The sequence below is a fragment of the Macaca nemestrina genome, chromosome 15 (assembly GCF_043159975.1).
Source record: "Macaca nemestrina isolate mMacNem1 chromosome 15, mMacNem.hap1, whole genome shotgun sequence".
Lineage (NCBI taxonomy): Eukaryota > Metazoa > Chordata > Mammalia > Primates > Cercopithecidae > Macaca > Macaca nemestrina.
The window spans coordinates 105,015,504-105,034,876 of NC_092139.1; the positions used below are offsets into that span (position 1 = coordinate 105,015,504).

Consider the following 19,373-nt stretch of genomic DNA (forward strand, 5'->3'; position numbering starts at 1 on the left):
CTGGCCCTGCCTCCCACACCCGACCCCTGGCCTCTCCCCACCTGACCTCAATTCTCACTCCCAACCCCTGGCCTCTACACCTGACGCCAATTCCCACTCCCGACCCCTGCCCTCTCCCCACCTGACGCCAATTCCCACTCCCGACCCCTGCCCTCTCCCCACCTGACGCCAATTCCCACTCCCGACCCCTGCCCTCTCCCCACCTGACGCCAATTCCCACTCCCGACCCCTGCCCTCTCCCCACCTGACGCCAATTCCCACTCCCGACCCCTGCCCTCTCCCCACCTGACGCCAATTCCCACTCCCGACCCCTGCCCTCTCCCCACCTGACGCCAATTCCCACTCCCGACCCCTGCCCTCTCCCCACCTGACGCCAATTCCCACTCCCGACCCCTGCCCTCTCCCCACCTGACGCCAATTCCCACTCCCGACCCCTGCCCTCTCCCCACCTGACGCCAATTCCCACTCCCGACCCCTGCCCTCTCCCCACCTGACGCCAATTCCCACTCCCGACCCCTGCCCTCTCCCCACCTGACGCCAATTCCCACTCCCGACCCCTGCCCTCTCCCCATCTGACCCCTGCCCTCTCCCGACTTGACCTTCGCCTCCCCAACCGGCCCCTGCTGGCCCCCTCAGCTGCAGCCCCTGGGCACTACTCACCAGTGTCCACTGGACCCGCTCTTTCACCAGTGCCTGCGCAGCACGGCTGCCTCTGCCTGCATGGCCTCCATTCATTCATTCAATAAACATTTATGGAGCACCTACTATGTACCAGGCGCCGGCTAGGCCCGCCCTCCTGGCTCTGCCTCCTCCACCTGCTCCTCCTCCAGGGTCCCAAGGGGCGGACGCTTCCCTGCCCTCCAGCACCCTCAGGGCTGTCCCAAGACAGGGGCAGTGCATGTGGGGACCCCAAGGGGGAAGTGGAGGCTCCAGTGGCGGAGAGCGAAGCCCCCTGAGAGGTAGCCGGGGAGGGATGGGTGGCCATGGACAAGATGAGAAGAGGCTTCAGTGCTTGCACCGGCTGGGCCTCCACACTTCCCATATGAACTCATTTGATCCTGGGCCAACTTTAAACGTCTTAAAAGCACTATCACTATTCCCACTTTGCAGATGAGGAAACTGAGGCCTCACAACTGCTATGCAGTGGCTTCCAGCCTCCACGGCCCCAGGCTCTGTTCAAGAGCTGCTGTGGGATCCTGTTTCATCTGGATGGTGGTTTTCACATTTTTTTTAAATCAGTTGCCAATATTGAAAACTTGGCAGATTTTATTTCAAAAATTCTCATTTCTGGAATCCACTGAGATGCAGGGAAGATCTGGCTTCCCTGGGGCTGCATCCCTGGAGGGACAGCAGTGGCACCGGCCGGGGTGGCGTCCAACCTCCTCCCTGCCTCTCTGGCTTAGGTGGCCAGCTGACCCCCGCACACTGGAGTTTATGAGGTCAGCAACAAGGGGACACCAGCGTGGGGACAAGTAGAACCCCAGTCTGTCAGGGGTATTCCTGCGAGCCTCTCAGCCTGGGACCCAAGGGTGCCCCAATCCCTGCCTCCTGTACTTGACCCCTGCCTGACCTCGAGCCCCCTCCCCTATCCTCCTGACCCACGGCTCCTGGGTTTTAGCACCAGGATACTAACAGTGTGGATCTGTCATTCAGGGAGGGAGGTCTCCAACTATGAGTCTGGGGTTCAAGGGTTCTAGGATGTATCTACCATTTATTTGGTCCTAAAACTCTCCTGTGTCTTGGCCACTGTGGGTCACCAGTTCTACAGGACTTTAAGCTGTCCTGACCCTCCGACAGCTTCCCCTTGGCTGCAAGCAGCCCCACTGGGGAGAGGTCCCCAAGCCAAGGGAGCTCCCACACAGCCACCCCAGGCCCACCTGCCACCCTGTGGGGCCCACTTTTCCACTGCCAACAACCCTGCCTGGGTCAAGTTTGGGGCTCCTACTGGGATTTGGGGGTTACCCTCTCCCAAACATTATTCCCACCCCACAGAACGCTGCCAGCCGACCGAGCCTAGGTGCTGTTTCCAGGCATGGCCACTGTGGACACCAGGAGACCTGAGTTCCTGAAGTCACACCACAGTTCACCAAGGGGCCCTGGGGTTTCTGGAATGCCTCCTTGGTCCCACCCCTCTCCCCACGGACTTAGGATCCCCTCACTCTGCTCACCTGGGACTGGAACACCTGCCTGCCACGCCCCAGCCCGTCCCTACCAGGGCCCAGCACCCAGGGTCCTGGAGCCCTCTAGGCCCAGGCTGAGAAACCCCTCCTCAGGCCACAGCCCACTCAGCTTCTGTCGCTTCAGAACCTCTAACCAGGCAGTCGCAAGGGGTCACTATGGACACTACCTGGGGTGGCCCAAATTCCCTCCCCCCGGCCCTGAGACCAGCTTTCTCTAGAGCAGGTGGGAGGGTCCAGGCCAGACTGACGGCCGCCTCTGAGGCCACAGGGGGCCTGCAGCTGCAGCATCAGAGAACAAGGAGGCTCTGTTAGTGCAGAGGGGTCGACACCGAGCCCCGGAAACTCCCCGGGGAGGGCCGCCCCAGGACTGCCGGCTGGGCAGAAACCACAGCCCGAACGTGAGGCTATCTATGTGACAGCTCCTGCGTCCACCAACTCCGCGTGGCCAGTCCACCAAGACCGGACCTCCCTAATGTGCTGCCAAAGTGCAGGGTCCACATTCAGCTGGAATCCAGGCTAGGCCACCTCACCCGCATGGTCCTGGCAAGCTAATCTTTCCTGGGTCTCAGTTTCCTCTTCTGTAAAGTGGGACAAGAAGGGCACCAGCTCAGAGGGCTGTGGAGGGGATGGCCACAGGCCAGGGTCTGGGCAGGGTCACAGCTGCAGGAAGCTGCCTCCTGCAGGTATCGCTGTGGGGGCCTGGCACGTGGCACCGTGGCACATGCCAGGCAGGCAGGCAGGCAGGAGGACCTCATTACCCACCGCAACAATGACAGTGAGGAAGGATGGGGCCTGGCCTGACAATGTCTTCCTTTCAGTCCTGAGGGCAACACACCCCTCTTTGCCTCTGTCTCTGTCCCTGTCCTCTTTCTGAAGTCCAGGCCCCCCCAACAGCCTGCTCCCACCCCCACCTTCAGCCTGTTCCCCGGCCTCGGTTTCTCTCCCATTGCCAAAGCACAATGGCTGTTATAATTAACGAATTATCTCAGTGTGACAGCTGTGGTCCTTTGAAAATTAGCTTGAATAACAAGATCCTGGTGTATGGTAATTTCTTATCCTCTTTCTCCCCCTTTCTCTCTCCCTCACTTCAGCCTTGTCATGCATGCAAATGTTTTTCCCCTTTTCCTCCTTCCCCAACATCTTCCCCTCTGTAGCCGCCTCGTCCTCCTCAGGAGGGTAAGGGATAGACTAAACTTCTGCCTTTGGGTGAAAAGATGCAGGAGCTGACCCTCCTGGGCACCTCATCCGCGCCGGCACCAGGCACAGCGCCTGACACGTCGCCTTCTGAAATCTCCCCGCAGACCTAAGTCCTACCACCTCCTTCCTGGGCTGGGGACCTGCAGCTCTGCTTTCCCGTGACCTCCCAGGCTGCAGCCCCTCGGGCTCCTCTGCTTGTACGCTAAGCAGTGGCCTCCCCTGATGTCCTGGTCCCTGCTCACTGCCTTGCCTTTCTCAAACCTGCTTCCTCCTCCCCTACCCCAAGAGCCCCTCAACCCCTCCCAAGGCTTCTAATGTCAGCCCCAGGCTGACCACACCCAAACCACCGTACCCAGCTGCCTCCTGGGCCCTTCTCTGGCACCTGAAACTCACTCATCCATGTCCACCTCCATGACTGGACTCATCTCCCACAGCCCCTCCCCCATCCTCCCTGCTTCTCTCTCAGTTCCAGACCTGTTGAGAGGCACCCACACCTCCCCAACTGCTCCTACTCCCGCCTTGGTGCCACTTCCTCCCCCTACTGCTCCTGCTGGTCTCTCTACCTCCAACCCTACCTCCCCACTCCATGCCCCCTCCACCCAGCAGAAGACGAGCTTTCTAGAACGTCAACCTGAGCATGGCACTCCCTGCCGAAAAGTCTTCATTGGCTCAGGCTGATCTGGGAAAATTCCAACAGCATCCAGAGCCCAACCCACGTGGTCCTGCGGGAGCCACTGCCTGTTCTGCCCTCCTACCTGCCTGCCTTCTTCCCACCTGGCTGGGGTCTCTCCTGTGGCTCCTCACAGCCCCCTGCCCTTCCTCCATCACAACCGGAATCATAACTGCTGCTGTTACCCCTGGACTGAGTTCCCCGAGGAAGGGTCCTGCTTCTCCCAGTAGGTGCTCAATAAATATTTGTTCATGGCTGAGTAAAGGAGGCCAGCTCGCCACCCTCATATAGATAAGGAAATCGAGGCTCCCAGTAATTCATGACTTGCTCAGATCACACAGTTCATGCAAAAGACAAAACCAGGATTTGAACCAGGTCTGTGACTCCGGTGCTGGGCTCTTCTGCTCCCTGGGGAGGCCGGGGAGGAGTCAGCGTTTGCACAGATCTCAGGGGGACTTGAGTCTCCCTCCAGCCTCAGTTGGGCAATAAAGAGACCAGCTTCTAGCCTAGGCTGTCACTCCCTTGAGTTTGACCTTGGACTAGCCACATGACTCTCAGGACCTCAGTCTTCTCATCTGTAAAGTGGGAAGGAGCCCCGCCTCACTCTGTATCCCAGAGGGCGGCTGCTAGGGCAGAAACTCAGGTCTTGGAGAAAGCCAGTCCTGCTAACATCTGGGATTTTCCTGACCTCGCCCTCCAAACCCAACTGCATCGCCCTTGGCAGGCACCCCCCAGAGCTTTATGGAGGGGGTCCCCAGGATGGGAGAGGTCACAGAGAACAGGAACCCTTTCAGTGGGAGGTAGTGGGAGAAGCATGGGGGGCTTGGGAGTCAGATCGTGACCTTGGGCAAGAGCTTCCTCTCCAAGCTCGGCGTCCTCCTCTGTGAATTGGGGCCGCAATGAGGACTAACGTACACAGTGCCTGACACAGTGCAGGAGCTGCCAAGGCCCCACGGCTGCAAGGTTCTATGGGAATGTGATCCTGAAGTGTGCCCCAGAGAGGGAGAGAGAAGAGGGTGAGACAGAGCAGGACCAGCTGTTCCTGACTCGCCCTCAACAGCCCACAATGGCTCTCACTGGCCCCAGAATAGAGCTCACGCCCTGACCTATGGCCCTAGAACCCCTCTCTCCCCTCTCTAAGCTCACACCCCACCATGTCCTCTCGCAACCCTATGGAATTGGGGCCATGCCCACACCCACGTCCACCAGGCCGTTACTCACTGGCCGTTAGCTGGTCCTAACCCTACGACCCATTCCCACCTGTCCCCATCCCCCGGGCCCAGACCTTATGCCTCCTCCTCTGAGAAGCCTTTGGAGATCTCCCTTCTGCAGGGTGACCCCCCTGCTCTGCCCCCACAACCCCGAGGTATAGCCCTTGGAATCCTGGATGGGTCCTAGAGATCATCTCCCCCATTTTACAAGTGGGGAAACTGAGGTACAGATGAGGAACAGCAGCTCTCCAGTGATGCACTTGAACCCAGGTCTCTGCTGCGTCCAGCCCGCCAAGCAGCTTCTCTCCTGGTGCTGAGCTGTTTAGCCCTTGCCTGTCTTCTCCACGCCCCGCCCCGCCCGGAGCTACCTGAGGACAGGACCCCATCTTCCTCTCTGCGCCCCTCCCCCAGTGCCCAGCCTAAGGCCTGGCGCATAGTAGGCACTCAGTAAATGTCTGTTGAATTGAATTGCGCTCAGGGCGGCCAGTCGTCTCTGCTCTGTAAGAAAAGCATAGAGTTAGTGGAGCTCTCCCCAAGACCAGAGGGTAGGAACCAAGCTGGTGGGGTGAGAAGCCTGGCCTGCCCCAAGGAGCCCACGGGCCCTGGGGAGGGGGCCTGGGAAGCTGGAACATTCAGACTTAGATGAGTCTGAATTCTGCCCCAATAGGCAGCATGGCTCTGGTAAGTCACGCTGCGGCAGGGCCTCACTGGCCTCATCTGTCAAATGGAGATGACACTCCGGTCCCTCCAGGCTCTGAGGACTGCTTGTGATGAGGACCAGAGAGATGTGAGGAGTATAAACAGCGACCCCCAGCTCACAAGCATGGAGTGCCCAGTGCCAGACACTGGAGAGTCGGGTGCGAGTGATGCCCATTCTACAGATGAGGAGACTGAGGCTTGGAGAGGGGCCTGGCTTGCCCAAGGCCACACAACCCGTGCATTGATCTCATGCTGTACACACGGCCTCCCTGCCAAGCCAGAAGGAAACAAGGCGCAAAAATGAACCCCAGATGAAGAAGCTGAACCCACCAAAGGGTGGCCCAACCCTCACCCAGGCTGGCAAAGATTCTGCAGGCAAAGGGCCCAGCGTGAGCCCCAGAGCCGTGAAGGGAAGGGTGAGAAGCCGCCTTCTCCCCTCCCCATGGGGGTGAGCTCTGATTCCACAGCCCCCTAGAGGGTTCAAAGGCGTCCTCAGATCCAGAGGCTGCAAAGGCCTGGGCAGGCCTGGGTGTTAATCTAGAACAGTAGAGACTATAAATACATGGCCGGGCTGGACACTGCAGGGCAGCCGACCTGGCACAGTCAAGACAGAGGCTCTAACCCCAGCCCTGCCCCCTCCCGCCACCCCTCTCCCTTCTGGGCCTCACTTTCCTTGCTTGTCAACAGCAGGCTGCTCCCCGACCATGACTGCCAGAAGGTTCTTTACCCAGCAACACACAGTTTTCTGAACCCAGCCAGGCTGGCCCAGGGGGAGGCCCTGGAGGCCCAGGCAGAGACCTGGGAGAAGAGAAGGATGTACAACAGGATCACCCCGGATCCCTGAGACAATCAAGTGAGGGGCTTGGTTACACCCCAGCTCACCGGCCCGGAGCTGAGAAGAGGCAGAGAAAGGAGCCTAGAAGGCAGCCATTCATTCATTCCCTCCCTCTTCGTTCAAACAGCCATTCTGTGGGCACTGCCTCCGGTGAGCGGAGGACTCATAGCCAAAGCCAGGCCGTCTGGTTGGGGCTCTGGTGGGGAAGACAGGGAGATGAATGAGCGTGTCTTTCCTTATCCATCCAAGGCTGTGTGGCGGCCGTCCTCCGGCTACTGACGCCCATCCCAGGTCGCATGACAGGGACACTGGTTTTACATCCAACTTCTGCCTGGACCATGGCCTCGTAGAGGACAGGGACCAAGTGTGGACAGTCTCACTCACCCTGTAAACCCAGGGCCCGGCACCATCCCCAGCAGGCTCTCTGTACACATCCACGGCTGAAAATCACCCTGGGAACACAAGAGAGCCACCACGCACAGGGCCATGACATGGGCCCAGGGACAGAGGAGCACACCGCACTGGCACCCGCTGTGTGCCAGGCCCTGCACACTTCACACATCGCAGCCACACTGTCATATGAGGGAACTGAGGCTGAGAAACGACAAGAGACATGCCCAAGAGCTCACGGCTAAAGTGGCCCGGTGCCCACGACTCCCCAGATATAAGTCCAGCTGATGCAGCAGACTGCGCATCAAAAGGACGGTGTCTGGGACTCCCCGAAGGCCAAGCATAGGTGAACAGACAGCGTCCCACTTCCTCATCAGAGCCTCAAATCAACCCCGAGCAGCAGACAGACCTTTACATGACAGGGAGAGAAACTGAGGCTCTGGGAGATGACCCTGTCCCCAGCCCCAGGCCTGGCAAATACTGGAAAGGCCCTTCCCAGGGAGTGCGTGCATCCCACATCCTCTGAGACTCAGGGGGAAGGGATGCAGACCTGGGCCCAGGCCCAACTCTTGCCCTCGCTTGGCTGGGTGACATGGGCAGTGACCGGCCCCGTCAGAGCTTTGGTTTCCCCAAGAACCATCTCCTCCGCCCCATGTAGCTGCTGCAAGGAGGAAAAGGATAACCAATGAGCGATTCCCCTTTATAAACTGTAAAGGGCCATTCATCTTTCTTCTTCCTTATCGCTGTCAGTGCAACAGAAGCACCGTTCCCACCTTAAGGGAATTTAACTGCTACTGTTTTCCTTGGCCCTCCTCAACCAATTCTCCGCCCTCATCTCTAAAAAGGCTGACCCGTGTTTGTGAGATGCTCACAATGAGCCCACCCTTGTTAAGGGATTCTCTCACATTTCATCTTCAGGATACTAGGAACCAGTTTTTTATTGCCCAGGCTGGAGTACAGTGGCACGATCTGGGCTCACTGCAACCTCCACCTCCTAGATTCAAGGAATTCTCCTGCCTCAGACTCCCGAGTAGCTGGGACTACAGGCGCGCACCACCACACCCAGCTAAATTTTTGGATTTTTAGTAGAAATGGGGTTTCACCATGTTGGTCAGGATGGTCTCCATCTCTTGACCTCGTGATCCACCGACCTCAGCCCCTCAAAGTGCTGGGATTACAGGCGTGAGCCACCGTGCCCGGCCAGAAGCAGGCATTATTTTTCTTCCCATTCTGCAGATAAGGGAAGTAAGGCTCTCAGAGATTAAGTGACGCCCCCAAGATCACATTGCAAGAAAGTGAGCGTGCTCCCCACGCCACTGTATATTTGCCCCCACATATCTGTATGTTCCACTCTCAGTGGCTGCTAGAACCCTCTGGTTGGTTAATGCCCATCTGTTCCCCAGTTTATCCGACTTCCCAGATGTATGTAATATTCATATTTCCATCAGCAACAGCTCACACACCCCTTTCCAAGGCCTTCAGGAGCTCCATTAATCATTCAGACACACCTGCATATTCATTAACTTCCGAATTAATACAGGGTCCCTTATTACTTCAGTCCTGCTGCCTGCATTAAAGACACTTCAACTTCATTCATTATTAAACTCCCCTGATAAATGATCACACCCCTCCTTCACAGAGGGGGACAGCACCCAGGCCCCGGAGCTGGCAGGCCTGCTCCCAGTGACAGCTGCTGTGTGACCTTGAGCCAGGCCCTCACCCTCTCTGAGCCTCCTGCATGTTTACCTTGTAAAATCAGGCAAAGGATGGTATCTGACCACCACCTGGCCTCATCAAGGTGGCCCTGTCTCATCCTTTGTCCTTTCTCTGCATGTCTTTCTTGGACTCACATAATCCCTCCTCAAAACAGAAGTCGATCCTCTCTGGGGTTCTCCTTACGCTCCCCCATCAACAGCCTCCACTAGCACCTGGACCTGGGCCTGGGCTTTGCAGTCTGTGGGCCTCAGGTCCTGGCACTGGCCCATCATCTTGAGGGCGGCATCACTGGGCTAACTGAGCTTGGGCTTGGGCAGACGATGACAAACGTCCCAAAACAGAGAGGACACCTGACACCCCCAACCAGTTGCTGGACTCCAACTGCCACACAATAATATCGATGATGACAACAGTAATAGCAATAGCACCCAGCACTTACTGAGCCTGGACCATGCACCAGGCCTTGCGCCAAGTCCCACACTGTCCCATCCTTAGATCAACCTCCACTTAACAGATGGGAAAGCTGAGGCCAGTGAGGTCAAGTCATCTCCCTAAGCAAGGCTGGAGCTGGCTCTGCACCCAGGCCTCTCTCACTCGGGGTCCTCAGGATGTCCCCATCACATGTGCCACCAGGAGGCCCCGGCACTCGGCCACCCTCTTGCCCTGGCTCCTTCCAGCACCTTCTTCCCAAGCTCTTCCTTTATAGGCCCGATCTCTGCCTAATGGAGCGGCAGGCGACACGGAATGGGTCCCCCATTCGCTGGCAGATGCCCCAATCCATCTCCATTATGCCTGGTGCTAAGCAGCGCCACAAATGAAGCAAGATGATGCCACTGCCAGCGTCACTCCTGCTGGCTCTGACCTGCCTGCCGCCTCCACCCAACATGCACACCAGGCCGCAGGGCCAGGACTGATGTCCACAGGCCCAGCTGCCACCTCCTACAGATGCCAGGAGGGAGGCTTTGCTCCTGGCCCCACTGGCTGTGTGACTGTGGGCCCCTTACTTAACCTCTCTGTGCCTCAGTCTCATCCTCCGAATTACACCTGACTCCATCCTTCCCCTCGTCTTTCATTTCCCATCCATCTTGACACTTCTCCAGGCCACACACCTGCGTGTCCACTGCTGTCCCTCAGTCCAAGCTTGTCTGGATGGCAGAACCACTTCCCAGGGTCTCCAGTGTACCCCAAGGTCCTCCCCTTCCTCTGCTCGGCTCGCTTGCTGTCTTTTGTGGACTCACCGACGCCTCTTTCTTAACGCCCTTTCAGCCACTTCCACAGTTCCCAGGCTAAAGCCAGATGTTCTCCTGAAGGTCAAGGCCCTTCAAGGGCCTGGTCCAGCCACCTGTTCCAGGCTCCCTCCTGCCCTCCTCCTGGGCAGCCTCACCTCTCCCAGGGTGACTCCTTGGTGAGTGTCCGGCCCGCCCTGGACCGTCGGGGGCCGCAGTGGCCAACACAGTGAGTCCTCCCCTGCAGCTTCCGCCCCCGGCACACAGTACGCAGAGCGATCCCACAGCCTGAAGGAATGCCTCCGTCGAGTGCAGACAAAAATTTCATCCCACGGGCCGTGGTGACTGTCAACAGTGCCTCATACGCTGTAAATGAAGAACTCTTCACTCCTCGCCTGGGACTGAGCACTGGGTTGGCTGCCACAAACTCAACACCCTCCCCCGAGCTTACAGGATGTCAAGATAAAGATTATCAGGCTGGGCACGTGGCTCACACCTGTAACTCCAACACCTTAGGAGGCCAAGGCGGGTGGATCACGAGGTCAGGAGTTCAAGACCAGCCTGGCCAACATAGTGAAACCCCATCTCTACTAAAAATACAAAAATTAGCTGGGGAAGGGGGCACACGCCTGTAATCTCAGCTACTTGGGAGGCTGAGAGGCAGGAGAATCATTTGAACCCAGGAGGCAGAGGTTGCAGTTAGCTAAGATCGCGCCACTGCACTCCAGCCTGGGGGACAGAGTGAGACTCTCTCTCTCAAAAAAAAAAAAATTAAATTAAATAAAGATTGTTGGATTAATTTCTCAGATGAGAAGACGGAGGCTCAGAAAGACGAAGTGGCCTCACCACATCACAGTTGGTAAGTGGTGAGGCTGGGATTCAGACCTGGCTCTGCCTGTGCCTGGTTCCGGCAACCAGAAGAAACGTCCTAGAAGTAGTCAAGCAGCATCCATCGAGTGCCAACCACACGCCAGCCCCAAGTAGGCATTTACATCAATCACTTCATGAAACCCCCTCCACGGCCATGCGAGACGGGCACTGTTTTTCCACCCATCTGAGACACGAGGGATCAGGCCCAGAGTAGTAAAGCCACTTTCCAAAGGCACACAGCTAAGAAGGGACAGGGTCTGAGACACACCAAGGTGTTGCCCCTTCTAGCTCTGCCCAGATCTCCTTCCCAGCCTCCTCTGCTGTCAGGGGCACTCTGGGGGAGAGAAGTGCCCCTTGGCTGGCTCTGCAGCAGCCAGGAGTGGTGCAAAGCCCTTCTCTACCTGGGCCTTGGCTTCCTCACCCACGGGGGGCGGTGTGGACAAGACAACCCGGAGATCCTGTCAGCACTGGCACAATATCCGTGCACCCATGGGCCCTCCACACACCAGGCTCTGGGCTTGGCACCGTGGATTGCAAAGACCTGCAAAAGCAGTGTCTGGTGTGTAGGGCATCACCAAGGGAGGCCCAGGGTGGGAGGGGCAGGGAGCCACCTGTTCAGGGCTCAGGGGACAAGCAGGGTACAGGTCTCTGTCTGCTGTCAACACAAGCACCACAGAGCCAACAGGAAGCCAGAACAAGGGTCATGGACACAGCTGAGCCCCTAGACACGAAGCTGGTGATTAAGTGAGAGGCTCAGCACCTCTGAGGACCTGCTACCACCCAAGAGGGCTGGAGACCCCTGGAAGGGCTGCATCCAGCTAACCAGACATTCTACATCCAATGAGCACCCGGCCTAGGAATTCAGGCACGCCGTGGAAAAGACAAAGACAAGCCAGGAACTTACAGACAGACAAATGCACCGGAGACTTCAACATTTAAAGAAAGCTTCCTGTTAATTATTTTATAAACTAAGTATCAGCCTCCAATTCCTCATCAAAAGCTTGAATTCAGATTGGGTCTGCCGAAAGTGAGCCAACACTCCTGGCTTTCCAGGTATTTCTGTATTGCACGTCCCAAGGGTGGGACCAGGGCTGTGTCCCCACCATGTCCCCAGCCCCCAACATGAGGCCAGCGTGAAGAAGAGGCTCAGCAAATGCTGCAGAAGCCAACTCTGTTGGCAGACTCATTTCTAAACCCCAGGAGCAGAGCTGCTTGGGTGCCAGGATCCCCTGGCTGGCACACCTTGTGCCATCTACTTTCAGACCCTCTGGGGTACTCTGAAGGAGGTCAGAGCTGGTAGATCCCTTAGCACTATCCAGGGCCCCTGTCATGCAGCAGGTGAGGAAACTGAACCCAGAGAGGACAAGAGCCTTGAGCCCCATGGCCTCCCAGCCATGCCCCTTCCCCTTCCAGGCGCCCCCTTCCTGCCCAGACCCACTAACCACCGCTGCTCCTCCAAGCTCTGTCCTTGGCCTGTGGCGCCCTCATCTGCCCTCTCCTCCAGGGTGGCTGCATGCATGCCCCTGGCTGCTCAGATCGCACTCGGTCATGGCCACCACCGCCTGCCTGGTTGCTCAGGTCACAGATCCCAGCTTTCCCATCAACTCCTGCCTCTCCCACTGGAAGATGAAGATCAGACCAGCCTCCAAGTCCATGCCAGGACAGGCCACTATCATCACTTGCCTGTCCCTCACAGGGATCTCCTTTTTTTCCAGCCAGAGGGAGCCTTCCACAGGGCAGTTCTGACGCTGTCTCTCCTGCTCAAAATCTTTCTAGGGCTCCCTGCAGCCCCAGGGCCAGAGACTAAGCTCCTTCTTGGTAAGTGACCACTAACACCATGAACTCCTACCAGCTTCAGCTCGGGCATCACCTCCTCCAGGAAGCCTGCTTTGAATCCCTGGTCTGGCTTCACCACTCCACTCCACAGCACCCCCATGCTCACCAGCTCCAAGTGGCATCCCATTGAAGGGTCACTGTGTCCCCTCCAGAGGGCCAGGAAGCACGGCGTGCCCCTCTGTGTCCCCTCTGTGCCCTCAGTGAGAAGCCTGGCACAGAGAAGGCACCCAGGGAGTGAAAACTGAAAAAGCAAAAGAACCACATAGGCCCCCAGGCATGTAATTCCCAGCTGGCCTCCGTCTCCACTCTGAGTGTGCCCATTATGACTGATGACAGCCAGGCCTCCCAGCTCCTTCTGGCTGCTGTGACCATCAGGAAGCCATCCAGTATGATGGCCCCCATGCTGGCCCTGCCCTCAGGACAGTCTGGTCAGGCGGGTGCAGAGGGACAGAGAAAGGGGAGGAACGTGGACAGAGACCCTGCCAGGAGCCTCGCCTAGACCACAGGGTCAGCTGACACGGCTGGCCTTGTGGGAGCCCCGTGTGATCTTATCAGGGGACATGGGGCTCTCACTTCCAGATGAGGAAACTGAGGCTCCAAGAGCAAGCAGCTGACCTGAACCCAGAGATCGGCATTGGTCTCCTGCCCGCTTCTTCTTACATTGGATCCAGGAGCTTCCTAAGCGTGAGGAGGGAAACGAGTTTATCGGGCTGGGCATTTTACAGGCGTTCTGGGAGGCTGTGGGCACCCGGGAAAGAACACCAAGTCTGGGGTCCTCATAACCTGGACTCAGATCCTTGTTCGGTTCCCCTCCCAGATGTGTGGCCTCGGCAGCCTGCACAGCTTCTCTGAGCCGATGTCTTCACTGGACCCCGGGGATGCGAGGCTGCCCTGCAGGGTTGCTGTGTTAAATGAGATGGTAAGGACACAGCCAATAACGGCCGAACATCTTCCAGGCCACGCTGCGGGTGGATTATTTCATCTAATCCTCACAGTGACTCCGTGAGGCTGAGTCTAACAGGGTCCCCATCTGACAGACAATGAAATGAAGGTGCTGGGGTCAAACACCTTACCCAAGCCCAGGCAGCTGTGGGTGGCAGAGCTAGCGCTCAGTCCCGGGTAGACCGTGCCGAGCACACGGAGGGCCTCACTAAATGACATTCTTTTTTGACTCCAACCTGCCCTTTATTCCTCAAAGGCCCCTGAATATACTGGCCCCCAGCCTGGCCTCTCCCTCCTGCGAGCCTTTGTAGGGACTGTTCCAGCCACCTGCTGTGTCTCTCCTTCCACTTCCAGAAAGCAAACCTCTCCCCTTTTACATTCTGATCAAATGCTACCTCTTCCACTGAGCTGCCCTGGGCTCCACCACCCCGCTCCTCTCCAGCCCCTTCCCCCGACCCCAGTAAAACCCCCCAGCACAGCACAGCAGTCTCCTAACTGACTGTCGCCTACCCTGCCTCAGCCCATCCTCTGCACAGCAGTGGAAGGAAGCCTCCTGCAGCACAGTCACGTCGCCGGCCTGCTCTGAAGCCTCCGGTGCCTCCCCAGCTCCTTTGCTCCACAGTTTAGGCCTCTCGTGATCCGGCTGGGCCCTGTCTCTGCAATGTGCCCTCCAACACCATCCGGACAAACTGCTCCCCGCTTCACATACGCAGGCGTGCACACGCACGCATCTACACGTCACGTGTGCACACATGTACACCTCTCCAGCTGGTGCGGGATCTCCTAGGCTCCTCCCTTGCTTGGGCCCCTACCTCCACTCCTGCCCTATCCATCTTCCCACCTCCAGCCCCACCCCAGAACAGCACCTCCAAGAAACATGCCCCCCGATTCCTCAGCTCCCCCCACCAGCTCCTTCCTGCAGCACAGCATCCACATGGCCTGTTCCCAAACACACACGTGCTCCCTGCTGCTGGAAGACACAGCCTCCAGCCCTCTCCTGGCCCGGAGGGAGCTCAGGGGCCGCTGGCCTCCTCCCCAGACTCCTGGATCCTCCCTCCCACTCCCAGACATGGGCACTTGAGCTTCTTACCCCTCTCTGAACTCGGAGAGGCTTTTCGCACCTCTTGGCCTTTCCCCTTGAGATTCCCAGGCCTGGAGTATCCTCCTGCCCCATCCCTGCCCAGTGAGTGCTGCTTCTCAGGCGGGACTCAAAGCTGCCTCCTACAGGAAACCTTCCAGCCCACCAGGCCTCAGCCACCCTGTAAGGACTGTAAGGACTGGCTGGCAAGTCTGCCCCTGTGGTGGGCTTCCTGAGGGCACGGATTCTTTTCACGCCCAGGCCCATACTGGCTCCCTGAGAACTGTCTGCTGAGGAAATACGCTCCCTCCTGTGCCGCCCCTGAGTGCCTGGAGGCAGAGCAAGCAAGTTCATCAGACCACGGAGACCACCAGCCCACCTCTCCCACCTCCACCGACCACGGAGACCCACCTCTCCCACCTCCACCGAGCCCCCCACATCGCACACCTGGACCACCGGCCCACTTCTGCCACCTCCACCGACCACGGAGACCACTGACCCACCTCTCCCACTTCCACCGACCACGGAGACCACCGGCCTACCTCTCCCACCTCCACCGACCACGGAGACCACCGGCCCACCTCTCCCACCTCCGCCGACCACGGAGACCACCGGCCCACCTCTCCCACCTCCGCCGACTACGGAGACCACCGGCCCACCTCTCCCACCTCCACTGACCACGGAGACCACCGGCCTACCTCTCCCACCTCCACCGACCACGGAGACCACCGGCCTACCTCTCCCACCTCCACTGACCACAGAGACCACCGGCCCACCTCTCCCACCTCCACCAACCACAGAGACCACCGGCCTACCTCTCCCACCTCCACCAACCACAGAGACCCACCTCTCCCACCTCCACTGAGCCCCCCGCATCGCACACCTGGACCACCGGCCCACCTCTGCCACCTCCACTGACCACGGAGACCACTGGCCCACCTCTCCCACCTCCACCGAGCCCCCCATGTAGCCCACCTGGGCCACCGGCCTCTGCCCTCACCGGCTGCTGGCTCCCATAAGATTGGAATAGTATCCAAAATCTTCCCAGACTTCACTTCTTCACCTCCCACCTCACTCACTCGCTCCAGCCACCACCTCCCCGCCATGGCCGCCTTGCTCCTCCTGGTGAATGAAAGAAGGAAGGGCTTGCAGAGCTTGACCAAATGCTTCCTCAGCACTCACTGAACCCTCAAACCAGTATCATCCGCAAGGCACAGAGGAGGAAACTGAGGCACAGACAGGGGAAACAACTGCCCAAAGATACAGGGTGAGGCCTGCAACCACCCCCTCCCTGCCTCCGAAGACCAGGCCCTCCATGTCCCCAGCCCATGCAGCGGGTCCCCGGGAAACTGGGAGGGGCAAGGGGGTGCAAGGGAGAAGAATGTAAGGGAAGGTGGGGTTATTATCCTCCGAGGTCAGGGGCCTCAACCACCCTCCACTCCACTCAGAGATGCTGACCCACCCCCTCTTGTCTACCCCCATCCCACCCCACCCCGGTCCAATGAGACTTCACCTTCTGTCCACAGGCAGACTCCCACTGTGGACAGAGAGCTGCCCCCACTGACACGGGCCTGAGGGTAGCAGCAGGGGCAGCTGCCTCCTCCCCCCACCCCCAGAGGCCCGCACACCTGTGCCTGAGGGGCACCTCAGCCACCGGGAGGGCCAGGGCTGCCTGGGCAGGGCTGGGGCAAAGCCATCCTGGCATCTTAGGGCCTCCTAGCAGGTGCCTGGTGACAAAACCTGACAACGAAGAACCACAGCCTGGCAGAACTGGGAGAGCTTAAACCTCTTCGCTGTCACCCATTAGACAGATGGGAGCCTGAGGCCTGCAACAGTGCCAGGACTCCCCAAAGCCCCCTCAGCCTCCCCACCCACCCTCAGTGGGCACGCCTGCTGGCAGCAGCCCCTGAGCCCCTGGAGGGAAGGACACAGCCTCACTCCCCACCAGGGTCCCAGCACCCGGCCCAGAACAGGAGTTCAAGAGTTTCCTTGAACAAACAAAAGCGTGAGACAGTCCATGCCGGACACAGGCCCTGCCTTGCCTTCTTGTAGGGGGATCTAAAGGTGGAGATCAAATGAGGGCATTAGCCTGAAAGTGCCTTCAAACCCATTAATCACTACACACCTGGAAGGGACTCGTAATCCCTAAGTGGCGAAAACAGACACAGGCTAAGTATTTCTTTCACTCATTCATTTCACACCGCGTCTCAAGTCCTGGCTCTGTGCCAAGTACTGGGGCAGGTGCAGGGGACTGGCAATGACCTCAACAGATGCAGCACTGCCCTGAGGAAGTTCACAGCCCCAAGGGAGTCAGTCATGCAGGGGAGCAGGAACTACAAGTGGAACGTGTGGGGACCGTGGGGCCTAGGCCAGGTGGGGCTGCCTGGTCTTCCAGAGGAAGGGACACCAAGCTCTCAGGTCTATTGGAGACAAAGCGTCTCCAAAAACACAGGTCAACTAGCAAAGGGAGCACAGCTTCCCAACTAGCCAGTGTCATCTCAGATGGGCAGTGTCTAAGCAGGGGACACACAGTTGGGCAGTATATATACACTGTCATTGTCCCCATTTTAAAGATGAGGAAACTGAGGCCCAGAGAGCCAGAGCAACATGCCTCAGGTGTCACAGCTCTTGGCAGCAAAATTGGTGGTCATGGGACCTCCTGCACATTCTCAGGTCCCTGGGGAGGCTTGGAACAGTTTCTAGAACATTCAGCCGGTGAACTAAGGGCCAAGCCACTGTGATGGGATTCAGGCCAGCTGCTCCACTCCCAGCAGCCAGGGTAGGCCAATGCCAAGCACACAGTGGGCCCTCAGGAAACACGGCCCCAGCTGGACCTGCTGAAATGACTAGAAACAGCCCAAACAAACCATCGCTGCACAGGAGCTGCCTAATGCGAGCCTGGGGGCCACCACCCTGGGAGGCATCTGAGGTTTCCCAGTAACTGAGCTGGCCCCGGCAGCCCTCCCTTTAATGCATGCAAACGAGGGGTATAAATTCCTGCTTACTTAACTTCACAAATGTTAACAAGCTCATAAAAAATAAGTTATTCTTCCCCAGCTCCACAACACCCTTCGTTTGTTTAATTTTGTTTCTCCTCTCCCTGCCCCCAGCCTCCTTGGCGACAAGGGAAAAGCCGCCATCTTCGTCTTCTGTCTTTCCTTGCCTATGGGGTCTGCCCTCGCCTCAACCTGCCCCAGGGAGGCTGAAGGAAGAAGCCCCAGATAAGAAATCAGAAGGCCCAGGAGTGAGCCCTGCTCCCTCCTCCGCAGCTGTGTGACCATGGGCTCCTGACTTAACCTCTCTGTGGTTTAATTGCCTCATCTACAAAGTAGGAACGGTAGCTGCACCCTGCCTGCTTTGGGGTTCCTAGGAGGATCAGAGGAGATAATCCAAGTAAAGTGCTTAGTTGTCTCTGGCACAGAGCAAACCCTCAATAAATGTTAGCCCTTGTTATTATGTAAAGAAGAGTTAAATATCCCCCAGCTAATCCATTTGTAGAGTTTGCCTTCCGGGGCAAGCTGGCAGCTCCAAAGGCAGCCTGTGGTTCGGTTTTGTTGGCAGACTCGGTGTTGACACACATTTGAGTTTTGATGCCATCCAAACTGACCGCTGGAGTTTGCCACAGGCCCCACCACACCCTACACAGACCAGACATGCACCTTGCAGTGACCCGGCCCTGGTGAGCGTCTGAGTCTCCCACCCCTAGTTCTTGCCTCTCAAAAGCCTTTCCAACTGGTGATCTCATTAGAGGCATCACTGGGCCCAGCTGACAGAAAAGGAAACTGAGGCTCATGAGGGGGGCAGCCACTCGTCCACAGTCCCCAAGGAAGGGGCTGTGGAGCCAAGGCGAGAGTGTAGCCACCAGTCCCAGCCTGTCTTCTCTCCTGAGCCCCTGCGCCACCACGACAGTTTGAGGGAAGCCTCCACAGCAGCTGAAGGAGCAAATAAATGGCCAGTGACGCAGGTGGCAGGAGAGATGGTGTTCAGCCTCCAGGGGCTCGGTGGCTCCCAGGACCAGGCAGAAGACTGAGCAGAAGCCAGAGCGTGCCCGGGGCCTCGTCCCAGCCAACCCAAGGCACGCCAAGCTAGGGTGGCATTGTTGTGTACAGAGCACAGCACTGGGGACTCTGAAGTATAGGAGACGGGGGTTAGAGGGGGCCTGTTTCCTTCAGGTCGTCTCCACATCCTCCGCTTAAGCACACCTCCAAGAATGGCCTGGGCCAGAAACTATGCCTCACTTGCCTACAACTGCCCCCTCCTGCTGGCAGAAAAAGCCACAGCCCCAGCCTATCCCAGTTACTACCAGCTACATCTTCTCCAACAACATCCCAAGCTGAGGCCACTTTCATTCTTCCCTCTGTCACCAGTCTCAAGTCCTCCATGACGTGTCACTCCATAAGGCTCCACCCCCCACCCTCAGGCAGGTCCACCTGTCCATCCATTCATTCTGCAGAACAAAGCTAGGCTCCCAGCACTGCAGGGACTTGCCCAAGGTCCCACCAAGCCCAGAGTGAAAGCCAGCT

The 19,373-nt window shown here is 58.1% G+C and overlaps 1 protein-coding gene across 5 annotated transcripts in view; it reads right to left on the bottom strand.

Annotated features, from left to right (window-relative positions):
• LOC105464488 (stimulated by retinoic acid gene 8 protein-like) overlaps positions 1-19,373 on the bottom strand; it is an 88,637-nt gene that overhangs the window by 44,949 nt on the left and 24,315 nt on the right. Inside the window, exon 1 of one of the 5 annotated variants that reach the window (XR_011614131.1) lies at positions 14,283-16,286. The exons of 3 other annotated variants lie outside the window; for them this stretch is intronic. Coding sequence is in view for 1 of the 2 variants with exons in the window: in XM_071080543.1 (XP_070936644.1) it covers positions 661-735 (75 nt within the window). In the remaining variant the exon portion in view is untranslated. Of the gene's footprint in view, positions 1-660; positions 5,757-14,282; positions 16,287-19,373 lie in introns of those variants that run through there. One more of the 5 variants, XM_071080543.1, reaches the window with a different exon arrangement.